This window comes from Pan paniscus, chromosome 1 (assembly GCF_029289425.2).
Source record: "Pan paniscus chromosome 1, NHGRI_mPanPan1-v2.0_pri, whole genome shotgun sequence".
Classification (NCBI taxonomy): Eukaryota; Metazoa; Chordata; class Mammalia; order Primates; family Hominidae; genus Pan; species Pan paniscus.
The window spans coordinates 21,367,137-21,384,269 of NC_073249.2; the positions used below are offsets into that span (position 1 = coordinate 21,367,137).

The 17,133-nt window shown below is 43.8% G+C and overlaps 1 protein-coding gene across 1 annotated transcript in view; it reads right to left on the minus strand.

Moving 5' to 3' along the window:
* OBSCN (obscurin, cytoskeletal calmodulin and titin-interacting RhoGEF) overlaps window positions 1-17,133 on the minus strand; it is a 169,465-nt gene that overhangs the window by 139,993 nt on the left and 12,339 nt on the right. Inside the window, exon 9 of the mRNA XM_055104619.2 lies at window positions 13,754-14,029. Within this exon, the coding sequence (XP_054960594.2) occupies window positions 13,754-14,029 (276 nt within the window). The remainder of the gene's footprint in view (window positions 1-13,753; window positions 14,030-17,133) is intronic.

The window sequence follows — 17,133 nt, forward strand, 5'->3', positions numbered from 1 at the left end:
GTGTGTGAGTGCATAGGTGACTGCCCACCTGCAGCTGCACTAGGGAGGAGGCATGCAGCAGTCTCGGTGGCCCCTCAGTGCAGCTGAGCCACTGAATCAGGCCCCCAGCTACCTACCTGGTGGTTTACCTGCCACATTCGCCTGAATGAGATACAAATACCCTCGCAAGGATGCTTAGACTTGTCTCACACAAGAAATGCCAAGGTCTGGGTTCATTTCCATATTTATAATAAAACTTGCAGTTTTCAAAAGCACCTACTGGTGGCTCCACTCTTGGAGGTGCACACCCCATATCTCACCCGTGAGACCAAGGAGCTGCTATCTGAACACTCAGAAAGGAGAGCAGCAGGTAGATGGGGGCAGCAGAGGAACAGCATTCAAAGTCTCAGCACCCTTCATCCCATGACCTGTGCACCCAAAACCCAGAGGCGGGCATTTGTGCAGAGCAGGCTCCCAGTGAATCCTGCAGCCTCCCTCAAGGTATGGAAGAGGGAAGCACAAGTGCTCAGAGAGGACAGAAGACACCCCTGTTTCTTCTTCTTTCTCACACCCCAGACCATGCAGGTGTGAACAACTAAACTCCTGATAAAGGAAACACTCTGTCCAGGCACAATGGCTCACGCCTGTAATCCCAGCACTTTGGGAGGTTGAAGTGGGTGGATCATTTGAGGTCAAGAGTTCAAGACCAGCCTAGCCACATGGTGAAACCCCGCCTCTACTAAAAATACAAAAATTAGCCATATGTGGCCAGGCACAGTGGCTCACGCCTGTAATCCTAGCACTTTGGGAGGCTGAGGTGGATGGATCACCTGATCAGCCTGGCTAACATGGCAAAAATCCCGTCTCTACTAAAAACACAAAAATTAGCCAGGCATGGTGGCACATGCCTGTAATCCCAGCTACTCGGGAGGCTGAGACAGGAGAATCACTTGAACCTGGGAGGCAGAGGTTGCAGTGAGCCAAGATCGCACCACTGCACTCCAGCCTGGGCAACAGAGTGAGACCCTGTCTCAATTAAAAAAAAAAAATCAAAAAGCAAAAAATACAAATTAGTCGGGTGTGGTGGCAGGTGCCTGTAGTCCCAGATACTTGGGAGGCTGAGGCAGGAGAATCACTTGAACCCAGGAGGTGGAGGTTGCAGTGAGCCAAGATTGTGCCACTGCACTACAGCCTGGGTGACAGAGCGAGACTCCATCTCAAAAAAACAAAAAAAAAAAGGAAACACTCCTCTTCAATGGAAGGGGCTCTAATCTCAAGGGTAAGCACTGTTGATTTTTTTTTTCTCTGTCCTCCTGGCGCTCAGCTCTGGCACATACAGTTGCAACCATAAGAAGCAGTATCAGGGCAGCAAACACAGAGCTCCAGTTTTTTGTCTGTAGAACTGAAAGGCAAGCTCCAGGAAAGCAGAAAGTCCTGGAGAGGGTCCTGGAAAGGGAGACGCTCGAAAAATAGAACACAAAGTTGTTCAAGAACTCCAGGGCTCCCCCTAGAGGCACACGTCACTGTACTCGGGGACAAACCACTGCCCACATACACACGACCACAGGAGGTGCACGGGCAGGACAGATCAAACCACACAGGCTTTGAAGACATCAACCCACAGAAGTCAACTAGGCTGATTTCCAGCTTGAAAAAAAAAATCAACATTCCCCTAGTATGTAAAGAAGACCCGAAGTCATGTAACATAGTCTTCAAAATACCCAGGACACCATCTGAAATTACGGGGCATAGGAAGAATCAAGTAGCATGCACATGAAAAGACTACCAACAGCTACCACCGTCAAGATGACACCAATGCTGGAATTATCTGACGATTTTCAAGCAGTTAATATAAAAATGCTTCAACAAGTAAAAGCAAATACCCTTGAAAGGAATGGGAACATTAAAAAGTCTCAGCAAAGAAAGAGAAGATATAAAGAAGAACTGAGTGGAAAGTTTATAAGAAGAAAAGACAGTAATTGAAATAATTCACTGTATAGGCTCAATAGTTGAATATCAATAACAGAAGAAAGTTAGTGAAATTGAAGACAGATCAATAGAAATTATCCAATCCAAACAACAGAGAGAAAGGAATTTAAAACAAAACAAAACAAAAAAACAGAGCCTCAGAGACCTGTAAGATGATTCTGAAAGATCTAACATTGAAGTCATTATCCCTAGAAGCAGAAGATAAAATATAGTTCAGAAACAATAATCTGAAGAAATAATGACTAAAAATCTCCCAAATTTGGAAGAAGACATAAACCAGATTAGATGAATTTGGCAAGCCCCAAACAGAATAAACCCAAAAAAATCCACACCCACATGTATCATTTTAAAAGAGTTAAAAATTAAAGACAAAGAAAAAAATTTTGAAAGCAAGCAGAGAAGACCAACACATTATTTGTAGGGGAACAGTTTGAATGACTGTTAATTTCTCACTCTGTGTGTGTGTGTGTGTGTGTGTGTGTGTGTAAAATCATGATGTTGTACAGCTTAAATATATTCAATCTTTATTTGTCAATTAAATATTTTTTTAATCATGGAGGCCAGAAGAAGTGGAACATTTTTTCAAGTGCTAAAAGAAAAGAACCATCAACCCAGAATTCTCAATTTTCCAAAAATATCTTTCAGGAATGCAGGTGAAATAGACACATTCTTAATAAAGGAAAACTAAGAAAATGCATTGATGGCAGAGCTGCTCTAAAAGAATTGCTAAAGGATGTCCTTCAGACAGAAGGGAAATGATATCTCAGGGAAACTTGCAACAGCAGGAATGAGGCAAGAGTAACAGAAATGCTGAACATCTAGGCAAATCAAACAGATTATATTCCTCCTCTTGAGTTCTTTAAAATAAATTTCATAGTTAAAAAACAAAAATTATATTATCTGATGAGGTTTTCAATGAATGTAGAGATAATACGTAAGATAACTACCATAATAATTTAAAGGTCAGGGAGTAAAAGAGACCTATGTGATGGTAGGAGTTCTCTATTCCAGTGGAGGTGATAAAATACTGATCTTAAGTAGATGATGAAGAGTTAAGTATGTTAAGTGCAATCCATAGGTGACCAAAAAAAATCACAATAGATACATTAAAAAGAAATACTAAAAAAAAAAAATCTAAATAACCCAAAATGGGCAGAAAAGTTGAAACAGAAGAACCGAAAAAAAGGGGAAAAAACAGAAAAATGTAATAAAATAGTCAACCTGGATCCAAATATATTAATCACAACATAAATGAAAATAGAATAAACACATCCATAGTAGGACAGAGATTATCAGTTGGAAAGTAGTGAGCCAACTACATGTTATCTACAAGAAACTCACCTCCAATATAATTATATGGGCAGGTTCAAAGTACAAGAATGGCAAAATACATGTAATACAAACACTAATAACACAAGTCTGGATTGTTTGTTCATATTAATATCAAACAACGAAAATTTCAGAACAAAGAAAATTACCAGGGAGAAAGAGGGACATTACATAAGGATAAAGATGTCAATTTGCAAAGAAGACAAAATGATCTTCACAATGTAACTTCAAAATACATGCTGCAAAAATCAATAGCACTGAAAGTAAAAACAGACAAATCCACAATCATAGCTGAGGATTTCAACACTCTTCTCTCAATAACTGATAAAACTGGCAGACAGAAAAGCATCAAGGATACAGATGAACTGAACCATGAGCCATCATGACCTAAGTGACACTGGTAGGATCCACCCAACAACAGCAGAAAACACTCCTTTCCAGAACACATAGAATGTTCGCCCACCTAGGACATATTCTGGTTCAGGAAACAAATTTAAGAGAATTGAAATGTTTCAAAGTTATGTTCTCTGACCAAAATGGAATTAGACTACAAATCAGTAACAGAAAGGTAACAGTAAAATCTCTGAACACATGGAAATTAAACCCACTTCTGAATAATCTACACATTTAAGAGGCAGTATCAAGGGAAATTAGAAATTATCTTCAACTGGACAACAATGAAAATACCACATCAGGGCCAGGTGTGGTGGCTCATGCCTGTAATCCTAGCACTTTGGGAGGCCGAGGCGGGCGGATCACCTGAGGTCAGGAGTTCAAGACCAGCCTGGCCAACATGGTGAAACCCCGGCTCTACTAAAAACACAAAAATTAGCCAGATGTGGTGGTGCATGCCTGTAATCCCAGCTACATGGGAGGCTGAGGCAGGAGAATCGCTTGAATCTGGAAGGCGGAGGTTGCAGTGAGCTGAGATCGTGCCATCGCACTCCAGCCTATGGGATAAGAGCGAGACTTCGTCTCCAAAAAAAAAAAAGAAAAAAAAAGAAAATACCACATCAGAATGTGTGTGATAAAGCTAAAGCAGTGCTTAGAGAAAAAATTGCTGTATGAAATATTTATATTAACAAGAAGTATTTCAATCAGGAAACTAATAGTCTACCTTAAGAAATTAGGTAAGGAAGAGCAAAATAAACCCAGAGCAAGATGAAGGATGGAAATAAAGAAAAAAGCAGAAATCAATAACATTGATGAAAATAGAGAAAATCAATGAAACCTAAAGCTGGTTCCTTGAAAAGATCAATAAAACTGACAAACCTCTAACAAGACAAAGAAAAAAAGAGAGAGAAAAGACAAACTAACAATATCAGTAATGAAACAAGGGTATCCCTGCAGACCCTACAGACACTATGGTAATAAGGAAACACTACAAACAACTCCATGCACATAAATTAAATCCATTTGAATAAATGGATCAATTCCTCAGAAACCACAAATTACCAATACTCACCCAAGATGAAATAGACAACTTATACAGTCCCACATCTATTAAATAAATTGTCTTGGTGATTTAAATATTCCACAAAAAGAAATCTCTAGGCCAAGATGGCTTTACTTGCTTCGTCAATGAAATAACTTAAAAAGATGTTTTAAAAGTAACAGAAATAGCATCAATTCTACACAATATCTTCTTGAAAACAGAAGAGAAGGGAAATGCTTTCCATCCCATTTTTTTGAGGACAGCATTACCCTGATATCAAAACCAGACAAAGACAGTATATGAAAACCACAAACTAAAATTCTCCATTAACATAAAAATAAAAATACTCAGCAATATATCAGCCAACTGAATCCAGTATGTAAGAAGAATAACACACCACAAACACAAACACATCCAAAGAATGCAAGGCTGGTTCAATATTCAAAAACCCCTGGCAGAGATGTCAGCAAAAATGACAAAATAATAACTTCTGAAAAACATCTCCTCCACAAAAGAAAGAAAAGCACTGGCCAAAAAAAAATGTTGAAATCAACTTTTCAGAAGTCTGAAAATTAATCAAAGACTTGCAGCAATCTGGGGAGCATTCACCCATGAAAAACAACTGCATCTCAGTAAGAGTAGCTAGATGTGTGGTGTTTTAACCCACCCAATTCTTAAACCTACCAGACTCTAGCTCTGAGATAACTGTGAAAACCAACAGCCCACAATCAGGATGAAGACCAGCACCCTGGCAACCCGCAGAGAGGGCCATTCCTAGAGCACTGTCATTATTTCACCTGTTTGGTAGCTCCCTGGAAAACTCGCTCACCAGGGCTGAATTTATTTGGCCTGAGTAGTTCACCCAGTGCAAAAGCATTTTCTTAAGAAGCATTTTTTGAAAAAATATCAGAGGTAATTACAAACACCATGGCTGCTTGAAGCAGTGGAGAACGGTTGCAATGAACAATAGTCTAACCAAAAGTCTCTAGCCTAAAAGGAAATACTGGAGAACAAGACATCCACAGGAGGCTTTGGAAAGCTCCAACAACACACTCCTGGGCACAGAGAGGGTCACACATATGCACAGGCTGTGTGCACACTCAGGCAATGCCTGAGAAGGCCTAACACTCACACAGCTGGCTAGCCTTGAGGTTCTGTGAGGCCAGAAGTAAAGGCACAGGTAGAGCTGTCGTCTGCCTAGCTGTGTTGAATGCATGGGCCAACTTCCACACACAGGCCCCAAAGACAGGCAGACTTACTGTTGGAGACATCTAGTAAAATCACTGTTCTAATCATCAGCTGGCCAATAAGCTCACTGAGCAGAGGCTTCAGTGGCCACCCATGATAAGGAACATAGACTTTACAGAATTAGTTCAGAAAAGTCACTAAACATACACAAACAAAAGCAACAGAAACAGCAACAAAAATTAACAACATCTGTGATATGCTGTGATATACACATCCAATGGAACATTATTCAGCCATAAAAAGTAATGAAGCACTGGAACATGTTACGCACAACTTGGAGGAATCTTGAAAAGTTTACACAAAGTAAAAGAACCAGATACAAGCGACACATATTGCATGATTTCTATTACATGAAGTATCCAGAACAAACGAATCTGTAGAGACAACGAGCAAAACGCAGGGTGGCCAGATGGTGGGGGGAGGGAAGAATGTAAAGTAATAACCCAATGACTATGGGGTGTTCTCGCGAAAAATTTCTGATGAAAAATTTTGAAATTAGACAGAGGTGGTGGTTGCACAACATTGAGAATGCATTAAATGCCACTGAAGTATACACTTCAAAATGGTTAACTGTATGTTATATGAATTTCAGCTCAATTATAAAACTAATTCTTAATTAAAAAGTCATTATTCATCTATCTATAAGACATACACTTTAGAGCCAAAGACGCAAACAGGTGGAAGGCTCGAAGATGCTTCATAAACCATAGCAGCCAAAAGAGCAGGAATGGCTCCCAAATACCAGGCAAGGCAGACCTGAAACCAAACCGCCAGAGGAAACAAACAACACTACACACTGTGAAAGGGCCAATCTCTCAGTAAGATATCACAATTATAAACATATACTAACCTAAAGCAGAGGGCAATATGTGAGAAGCAAAAATCAACAGAATTAAAGAAAGAAAAAATGTCTACAATATTAGAGACTTCAATACCCCACTTTCAATAATAGACAGAATGACTGGAAAAAAGATCTGTTAAAGCCAAGAGGACTTGAACAATGCTATGAATCAACTAGACCTAACTGATTTATACAGTCAGCCCTCCAAATTCGCAGGTTACACGTGTACAGATTCAGCCAACCGAGGATCAAAAATATTCTGGAAAAAAAATGATGACACAACAATAAAAGTAATATAAATTTTTAGAAATACAGTATAACAACCATTTATATAGCATTTACATTATATTAGGTACTATGAGTAATCTAGAGATGATTTAAAATATAAGGAAGGATATGCGTAGGTTATATGCAAATACTACATCATTCTATATAAGGAACTTGATGATCCATGGATTTTGGTATCTACAGGAGTCCTGGAACCTATCCCCCACAGGGAGAACACTCTATAGAATATTCCAGTCAACATGAGACTGTATAGAATATTCCAATCAACAGGAGAAGAATACACATTTTCCTCAAGTGTGTATGGAACACTGTCCAGGATAGGCCATCTATTAGGCCACAAAATAAGTGTCAATATATTTTTAAAAGTTGAAGTCAGGCAAAGTATCTTCTCTGACCATGATGGAATAAAGCTAGAAAACAGAAAGAAAACTGGAAAATACACAAATATGTGGAAATAAAGCAACACACTTTTAAAAAAGAAATTAAAAGAAAAATTAGAAAATACTTTAAGATGAATGGAAATGAAAACACAACAAACCAAACTACGGGATGCAGTGAAAGCACTGCTCAGGGGACATGCACAGCTGTAAATGCCTACACTTTAAAAAGAAGAAACGTCCCAAATTAGGAAGTAAAACTGTCTCTGTTCAGAGATAGCACGATCTTGTGTACAGAAAATCCTCAGGAATCCACAAAAGAAATATTAGAGCTAATCAACAAGTTCAACAAGGTTGCAGGATAAAAGACCAATATGCAAAAGTCAATTCTCTTTCTGTACCTTAGCAATGGCACTCCAAAACTGAAATTATGAAAACAGTTCCATGGACAGTAGCATCCAAAATATTAACTACTTAGCAATAAATTTACAAAGGAACTGCAAACTTTATATGTTGACAATTAGAAAACACCATTGAAAGAAATCTTAAAAGACCCAGATAAATAGAAATGTATCCCATACTCATGGATTAGAAGAAACAGCAATACTCCCCAAATCGATCTACACATTCAATGCAAACCCTATCAAAATCCCACCTACCTTTTTTCCAAAATTTGAAAAGCTGATTCTAAAATTCATACGGAAATGCAGTAGACCTTGAATAGCCAAAACAATCTTGAAAACACACAAAGTTGGAAAACTCACTTTCTAATTTCAAAACTTACTACAAAGATATGGTAATTAAGACTGTGGTATTAACATAAGGATAAACTTAGAAATCAATGGAACAGAATTGAGAATCCAGAAATAAACCCTTTACATTTATGGTCAAGGGTGCGAAGAAAATTCAATGGAGAAAAATGTCTTCAACAAATGATGCTAGGACAGCTGCATTTCCACATGCAAATGATGAAGTTGGACAACTATTTCACATCATATTCAAAAATTAACTTAAAATGGATCAAAGCCCTAAATGTAACAGCTAAAATTACTAAAATCTTAGAAGAAAACAGAGGTGTATATCTCGTGACCTTGGATTGGGCAATGATTTCTTAGAAATGACACCTAACACACAAGCAACAAAAGAGGATAAATTAAGATTTAAAAAAAAATTTTTTTTTTAGACAGGGTCTCACTCTGTTGCCCAGGCTGGAGTAAAGTGGTGCAATCATAGCTCACTGCAGCTTCAGTGTCCTGGGCTCAAGCAATCCTCCCACCTCAGCCTCCCAAGTAGGTGGGATTACAGGCACACATCACTATGTCCAGCCTAAACTTTATCAAAATTAAAACCTTCATGCAGCAAAGGACATAATCAAAAAAAAAGAAAGAAAATATTTGCAAATCATTTATCTAAAAAAAAGGTCTAGCATCATGGCTAGACATGGTGGCTCACGCCTATAATCCCAGCACTTTGGGAGGCTGAGGTGGGTGGATCACTTGAGGTGAGGAGTTCAAGACCAGCATGGCGAAACCCCATCTCTACTAAAAATACAAAAATTAGCTGGGTGTGGTGGTGCACACCTGTAGTCCCAGCTCCTCAGGAGGCTGAGATGGGAGGATTGCTTGATCCCAGGAGTTCAATGCTGCAGTGAACCATGATCACACCGTTGCATTCCAGCCTGGGCAATAGAGTGAGACCCTGACTCTAAAAAAAGAATAAATAAAATATAAATAAATAAAAACAAGAAGAGTTGGTGAGGATGTAGAGAAACTGGAACCTTCATACATTGCTGATTGAAGAATGTAAAATGGTGCAGCCACTCTAGAAAACAGTCTGACAGTTCCTCACTAAGGTAAATAATATTATCGTATGACCTGGCCACCCTACTCTTTAGGTATCTACTCAAGAGAACTGACAACATACATTCACACAAAGCCTGCATACAAACGTTTATAGCAGCATTATGTATAGTTGCCAGAGTGGGAACAGTTCAAATGCCTGTCCACTGATGCATAGATAAACAAAATGTGATCTGTTCATACAGTGGAATGTGACTCAGCTATGAAAAGGAAGTACTGATACATGTTACAACATGATGAGCCTTGAAAACATCATGCCCAGTAAAAAAAAGACAGACATAAAAGGCCACATATTATATGATTCTGTTTAAATGAAATGTCCGGAACAGGCAAATCCAGGGAGACAAAAAGCACGTTAGTGGTTGCTAAGTGCTGAGGAGAAGGGGAATGGGGAGTGACTATGAAGGGGCATAGAGTTTCTTTTAGGGTTGATGAAAATGTTCTGGAATTAGACTGTGGTGTGGTTATGCAACCTAAAAACCACCAAATCGTACACTGTAAAAGGGTGAATTTTATGTTACTTGAATTACGTACTCTAAAAAATCAATCAGGTCTGGTGCAGTGGTTCATTCCTGTAATCTCAGCACTTTGGGAAGCTGAGGTGGGAGGATTGCTTGAGCCCAGAAGTTTGAGATCAGCCTGGGCAACATAGCAAGACCCCATCTCTACAAACAAAAAATTGAGAAAATTAGCCAGGTATGGTGGCACGTGCCTGTGGTTCCAGCTACTCAGGAGGCTGAGGCGGGAGGATTGCTTGAGCCCAGGCGGTCGAGACTGCAGTGAGTCGTGGTCACACTACTGCACTCCAGTCTGGGTGACAGAGCAGGACCCTGTCTCAAAAACCAAACAAATGAAAAGGTGCCAGCAGGTTCAGCTGCCTGGTGAGGGCTGCTCTCTGCTTCCAAGACAGCACATTATTGCTGTGTCTCACATGCGAGACAGGATGGAAGTGGTGAACTTGCCCTTTTATAATCTAGGGGTACTCATCCATTCGCGAGGGTGGAGCCTTCGACGCCTAATCACCTCCCAAAGGCCCCCTCTTAATACTGTTGCTCAGGGGACTAAGTTTCAACATAAACTGTGGCGGGGACACAACATTCCAAGAACAGCAGATAGGCGTGATACAATATGTTAAGAAGTCAATTTAACAAAAGCACTTACACAGAGAACACGCTAGCCTGCCAGTCCTGCCTTTGGGGTAAAACCCTGAGAGCATCACAAAACCTAGCTCCCACATTCTCACTGCTATGGTTGGAATGTCTGTGGCCCCCAAAATTCCCACGTTGAAATCCTTATCCCCAAGGTCATGGTGTTAGGAGGAGGAGCCTTTAGGAGGCACTTGGGTCATGAATGAGATCAATGCCCTTATAAAAGAGACCTCAAAAGCTCCCTCGCCCCTTCCACTGTGAAGACTCAGTTAGAAGGCACCGTCTATGAAACAGGAAGCGGCCTCACCAGACACAGAATCTGCTGGCACCTTGCTCTTGGACTTCTGACCTCCAGAGCTGCAAGCAGCACACTTCACACTTCCGTGGTTTCTGAGCCACCCAGGCTATGGTGTTCTGCTCTAGCAGCCCTCATGGACCCAGGCACTTGCTGAACGTCAGCATTCCTCTGTGTGGCCACACAGGACCCCTGGCCCACACTGCAGACATTGTCTGCTTCTCTCCCTGGAGCACAAATGTGACAGAGCCCGCAGATGTGCAAGCCTGGGCCCCCTAGTGTCTGAGTCGTGTGTCACCCTAGGATAAAAACAGCAGCAGGAAGATGGGATAAAGCAATTAGTGCACCCCTGCCAAGCACCATCTCATGTTAATCCCCTCTCCTGCCCTAAGAGCCGGGTGCACTTTGGGATCCGCATTTTACAGACAGGGAAACAGGCTGGATGAGCCACTGCCACTGACACCTTTCCAGAGACCCTGGTGCCCACTCTGCTGGCAGCTAGTGCCTCTGAGCTCCTGCAGCCTGGCACACCTCTGTCCCCTCCCACCCCGCACCACGGCCCTCTGGGGTGAAGGCTAGCCAGTGTCTACACCACCAAGCTGGCCCTGCCCTCCTTCCTTGACCTATTTATCCCCCAAAACCCAATCCCAGCAGCTATAATTCACAGTGCCCTAAACAAGCACAGTCCCCAGACGCCACAATCATGAATCCCATGTTACAGATGAGGAAACTGAGGCACAGAGAGGCCAACTGTCTGAGTTTCTGGGGGCTGCCGTAAGAGCTCACCATAAGCTAAGTGGCTCAGAATGACAGAAAATCATCCTCTTACAGTTCTGGAGGCCAGAAATCTGAGATCAAGGTGTAGCAGGGCTGTGCTCCCTCAGGAGGCTCTAGGGGAGGACCCACCCACCCTGCCTCTCCCAGCTCCTGGGGGCTCCCGGAGTCTCTGGGCTTGTGGCCGCATCACTCCAGAGTCAGACTCCGTCTCCCATGGTTGCCTCCTCTGTGTGTGTCTCCCGGTCTGTCTAAGGACACTGTCACTGGATTCAGGGCCCACCCTAGTCCATGACCTCACCACAAGGTGCTTTACTTAATTACATCTGCAAAGACCCTGTTTCCAAATGAGGCCCCATTCTGAGGTTCCAGGTGGATGTGAATTTGGGGATGATACAACATCAACAACTCACCCAAGGTCACTCAGCAGACAGACAGGAATGAGACACACGTGGCAGTCTGACCCCACACATGCACCGATCCTACCGCCAGCCTGCCTCAGAAAGGGGTGGAAACCCAGGCTGTGGGGTATGGGCTGTGGGGCCAGTCCCAGGCCAGCTTCTCCCATCCCAGGTCCACCTCCTCCTCCTCTACGTCCCCCTGCCAAGGCTATAAGGCCATAGGCACATTCTCCAGGCTACCTGGAGCTGAGCAAGGTCTTGCAAGACCCCCACCAAGTCAGGGAGGCATGGGGGTTGATGTACTCCCAACTTCAAGAAAAGTTTTTGTTTTCCAAACTGAAGAGACAGCCAGAAACATCCATAATGAGGGAGGCAGAATTCTAAGAATGCCCAAACACTAAATCTAGGTGCTGCTGTGAAGGAAGCCTGCAGATGGAATGAGGTCTCATATCAGTTGACTTTAAGTTCCTCGAAAGGATGATGACCTTGAGTGGGCTGGACCTAATCAGGTGAGGCCATAAATGGGAGGGGTCTCTTCCCTGGCAAAAGAGATTTGAAGTCTGAGAGTGACTTGACACAAGGGAGATTACCCATTACTGGCCTGATGATGAAGGCCACATGGCAAAGAATGAGGTGGCCTCTAGGATCTGACAGCAGCTCCCTGGCTGACAGCCAGCCAAGAAATAGGGCCTTGGACCCATGGGCTCACAGACCCACAATTGCAAGGAACTGAATTCTGCCAACAAATTGGGTAAGCTGGAAATAGGAACCAAGAGAACTAATCAGCAGGCACCTGACTTCAGCTTCTGAGACCCTGAACAGAGAACCCAGGCACACCATGCCTGCACTTCTGACTTACAGAACTGTGAGCTACTCAGTGAGCATTGTTTTAAGCCACTAAGTTGGTGATAATTTGTTACAAAGCAGTTAAAAAAATAAGCAGAAAACAAAAAAACTAATACACACCCTTTCCACATCTTCCCATCTTGAACATGATGGCTGGAGCTATGGAAGCCACCTTGTGACCATGAGGCAAGCATTTGAAAGAAAAAGGTAACATGTTCAGGATGGCAGAGAATTAAACAGATCCCATGTCCTTATGATAGACTGTTAAAAAGGTTGTGATGAGTCAAGACACCCTGGGTGCACAATGTTCTACAACAGGACATGCCACTCCCCCACTGACAGTAGGGTCTACTTCTCTACACCCTAGTTCCTGCAGACTAGGCTGGCCTTACGCTTAGCTTTGAGCAACAGGACATGGGGGAAAGTAACACTCTGGGAGTCCTGAGAACCCAGCTTAACAAGCCTCATAGTTTCTACCATTCCCTAGGAGAAGAATCCAGTCACCATGGAAAGAAGTCCAAAAAGAGAGCAACCACGGAGGAAAGAATGAGGTTGCAGGCATGGAAATGAAGCCAGCTGACACCACAAGAAGAGACAGGTCCATTGTCCTGGCCATCCCCCATCCACTGGAGCCATCCCAGCTTGGACCTCAGTCAGGTGCACCAATGAGGCCAGTCAGATCCCCCAGCCCCAGCCAACACCACATGAAATACAGATGAGCCACCCCTGCTGAGCCCTGACCAAATTCTCAACCTGCAGAATGGTGACAGGTAAACTGATCATTCTTTCAGGCCTCTAAGTTTGGAGTGATCTGTTACACAGCAGCAGATAATTAACTGAAACAGGCCCTTAGGAGGCCGCCAAGCACTGTCCCAGCCTACGCTGAAACACTGCCCCCAGACCTGCTCCCATGAGATGCTCAAATGTCTGCTCTATCAACTGACCTTTGACGTCCAGATGGAAGGAGAGCCGCTGGCCCCCAGCCTCGCAGCTATACTCCCCGGCATCCGCCTGGCCTGCCTGCTGCACAACCAGCCTGCGCGTGCAGCCTGTGGCCTCCATGCACACTTTCGAGCTGGAGCTCAGCTTCTTCCCATCCTTGTACCATGTCACCTCCGTCTGGGCCTGGGCCACCTCGCAGCTCAGTGTGGCACTGGCTCCTGCCTCTGCCTGCAGCTTCCTGCGTGCCAGCTGCTCCTTAGCAAACACCACCTTGGGTTCTGGGGATGGACAGGGAAGGATGCACAGTCAGAGACTCCAGAGCACAGAAACTGAAGTTTCAGATGCAGAGGCTGCTCAGGCTGGAGCCCACTGATGACGGGCTGTCTGTGGCCCATGAACAGTGGCCTCACCAACTGCCAGCCGGACATGGGTTTGAGCAAAAGAGAATGCATATTGGAAGCTTCAAGCATCAGCATGGGGAAGAACTTCCCAAGGCCCATCAGCAACACGCAGCAGATACTCTGGAGTCCAAACATTCCACAACACCTTAGAGAAAAGCACCACCCCGGCAGAGTGCCCCTTTGAAAGGAAAAGCTGCTGGTACTGTGTGAAATGCCCACACCATGCCCTCAGCACTTACGAAAACTCTGCCTGAGAACCCAGAAAGCCTGGAGAAATAGCAAACACAGACACCCTCTTGGGTTCACGCTGAAAATCACAGGAGATGTGGGAACCTCTCTCCCACAAAACCATGACCCAAACAGACCATCCCCCGGCCACTTCTCCCCTGGTTTGCACTAAAGCCAGAGTTGCCCTATACCTGTCTGGGGTTTCCCTCAACACAGAGAGGAAACTCATACATCGAAAAATTGCTTATGAGGCCGGGCACAGTGGCTCACGCCTGTAATCCTGGCACTTCGGGAGGGCAAGCTAGGTGGATTGCTTGAGCCCAGGAGTTCAAGACCAGCCAAGGCAACATAGTGAGACCCTGTCTCTACAAAAAATTAAAAAATTAGCTAAGCATGGTGGTATGCGAGTACCCAGCTCCTCAGGAGGCTGAGGCGGGAGGATTGCTTGAGCCTGAGAGGTCAAAGTTGCAGTAAGCCATGACTGCACCACTGCACTCCAGCCTGGGCAACAGAACAAATTCCTGTCTCTAAAAACAAAAATCTCTTATGCTACCTCTTAACTAGGATAACATGTACGCACAGTGATATGCACAAACATGTATGCACAGTGATATGCACAGATCTGGTGCACAATTCTATGAGTTCTGGCAGCTATCTGCACCTGTGTAACCCACACCCCACACCCACACAGCTCCCAGCTGCCTCCCCCACAAAAGCAACCACCATTCTCATTCCTAACCGTAGAACCTGTCTTCGAACTCTGAATAAATGAAATCAGAACAGTTTTCTCTTTAGGTGCTATCTGTGCCCATTAACTAGCTACAAATACACATGCAGACAAAATAGTATTAAAAACTAGAATACCACAATAAAAAATAAGCTAAAACACACCAAAACACACCATGCCCTACCCCTCCACCTGTCCCCACACCCTACTTGGCTCTGCAGAAACTCCAGTTTAAAGTCCCTTCATTTTTCCCCTGGGTTCTGCCTTCCTATTTCTAAACAATATGTACATGCTATTGATCAGTGGGTAAGAAAGAATATGCAGAAAATAAAGAAAAAACCAATACAATGAACACCCACACACTCCCCACCTGCTAAAGAAAGAAGAACGCCATCACCACTAGTTCCCAGCCCCTCAGAGGTAACCCCAGCCTGAATCCTGGTTTTGGAATCTCCTTTTATTATCTCAGTACGTGTGTTTATTGAGGGTGAATGTGCAAGTCAGGCTGCTCTGCTCAACCGTTTACCCACTGTGTGACCTTGGACAAAGTGACTTCACCTCTGTGGGTCGACTTCCTGCTGTCTGAAACAGAATGACCAAGGATTCACACAGGTGAGGTGTGTGGCACGCTAAGAAGAGCGTCTCCGGAGATTCCAGGCAGGAGACAAACCACAGCTGCCATGTGTTGCTGCCACTGCGTGTTGTTAACCACTAAACACATAACGTCATTCTGTGCTTTGTAACCTGCTTTTCCAGCATAGTGCTGCATGCGTCAATCGCCCTTCTTCAGCTGCAATGCAGAGCCCTGTGCTCCTGCTCGTTTTGACTGCTCTATGGTACTGCAAGGTACACGCAGACCCCAACTTCACCCAGTCATTCTTTTGTGTTTTATTATTATTATTATTCTACTTTTTCATGTTTTGTAAAGGCGGGGTCTCACTATGTTGCCCAGGCTAGTCTTGAAATTTCTGGCTCAAGTGATCCTCCCTTCTTGGCCCACCAAAATGTTGGGACTACAAGTGAGCCACTGCACTCATCCTACAGTTCCCTCTTATTTTTTGGTCCCTGGGCAATCCCTTTTTTCAAAGTTCCTTATACATTTGATGTCCCATTTCAAGTCATTTTGTAGAGGGTGGGTTTCTGAACATTTCAATGATGTTCTAGAAAAGACACAACTGTGCCAGGCGCGGTGGCTCACGCCTGTAATCCTAGCACTTTGGGAGGCCGAGGTAGGCAGATCATGAGGTCAGGAGATCAAGACCAACCTGGCTAACATGGTGAAACCCTGTCTCTACTAAAAATACAAAAAATTAGCCAGGCGTGGTGGCGGGTGCCTGTAGTCCCAGTTACTCGGGAGGCTGAGGCAGAAGAATGGCATGAACAAGAGAGGTAGAGCTTGCAGTGAGCTGGGATTGCGCCACTGCACTCCAGCCTGGAAGACAGAGTGAGACTCCATCTCAAAAAAAAAAAAAAAAAAAGAAAGAAAGAAAAGGCACAACTGACCTATGGGGAGAGAATCAGGGCAGCAGCTGCCTGGGGCAGGGTGGAGGGTGGACTGCATGAAGGAACTTTCTAGAGGGATGGAGATGCTCAGTACCTTGATGCAGACATGGTGGTGCATGGTATCCACATTTTCCAAAATCCCTCGAATGATACACTTAAAATCTGTGCATCAATTACATCTCAAATGTCATTATTAAAAAATTGTTGGGCCAGGCGCAGTGGCTCATGCCTGTAATCCCAGCACATTGGGAGGCCGAGGTGGACAGATCATTTGAGGTCAAGAGTTCGAGACCAACCTAGCAAACACGGCAAAACCCTTGTCTCTACTAAAAATAAAAAAATTAGCTGGGCGTAGTGGCATGTGCCTGTAATCCCAGCTACTCGGGAGGCTGAGGCAGGAGAGTCGCTTGAACCCAGGAGGCGGAGGGTGTAGTGAGCTGAGACTGTGCCACTGCATTCCAGCCTGGGCGACAGAGCGAGACTCCACCTCAAAAAGAAAAAAAAAGTTGTTGGTCAGGTGCAG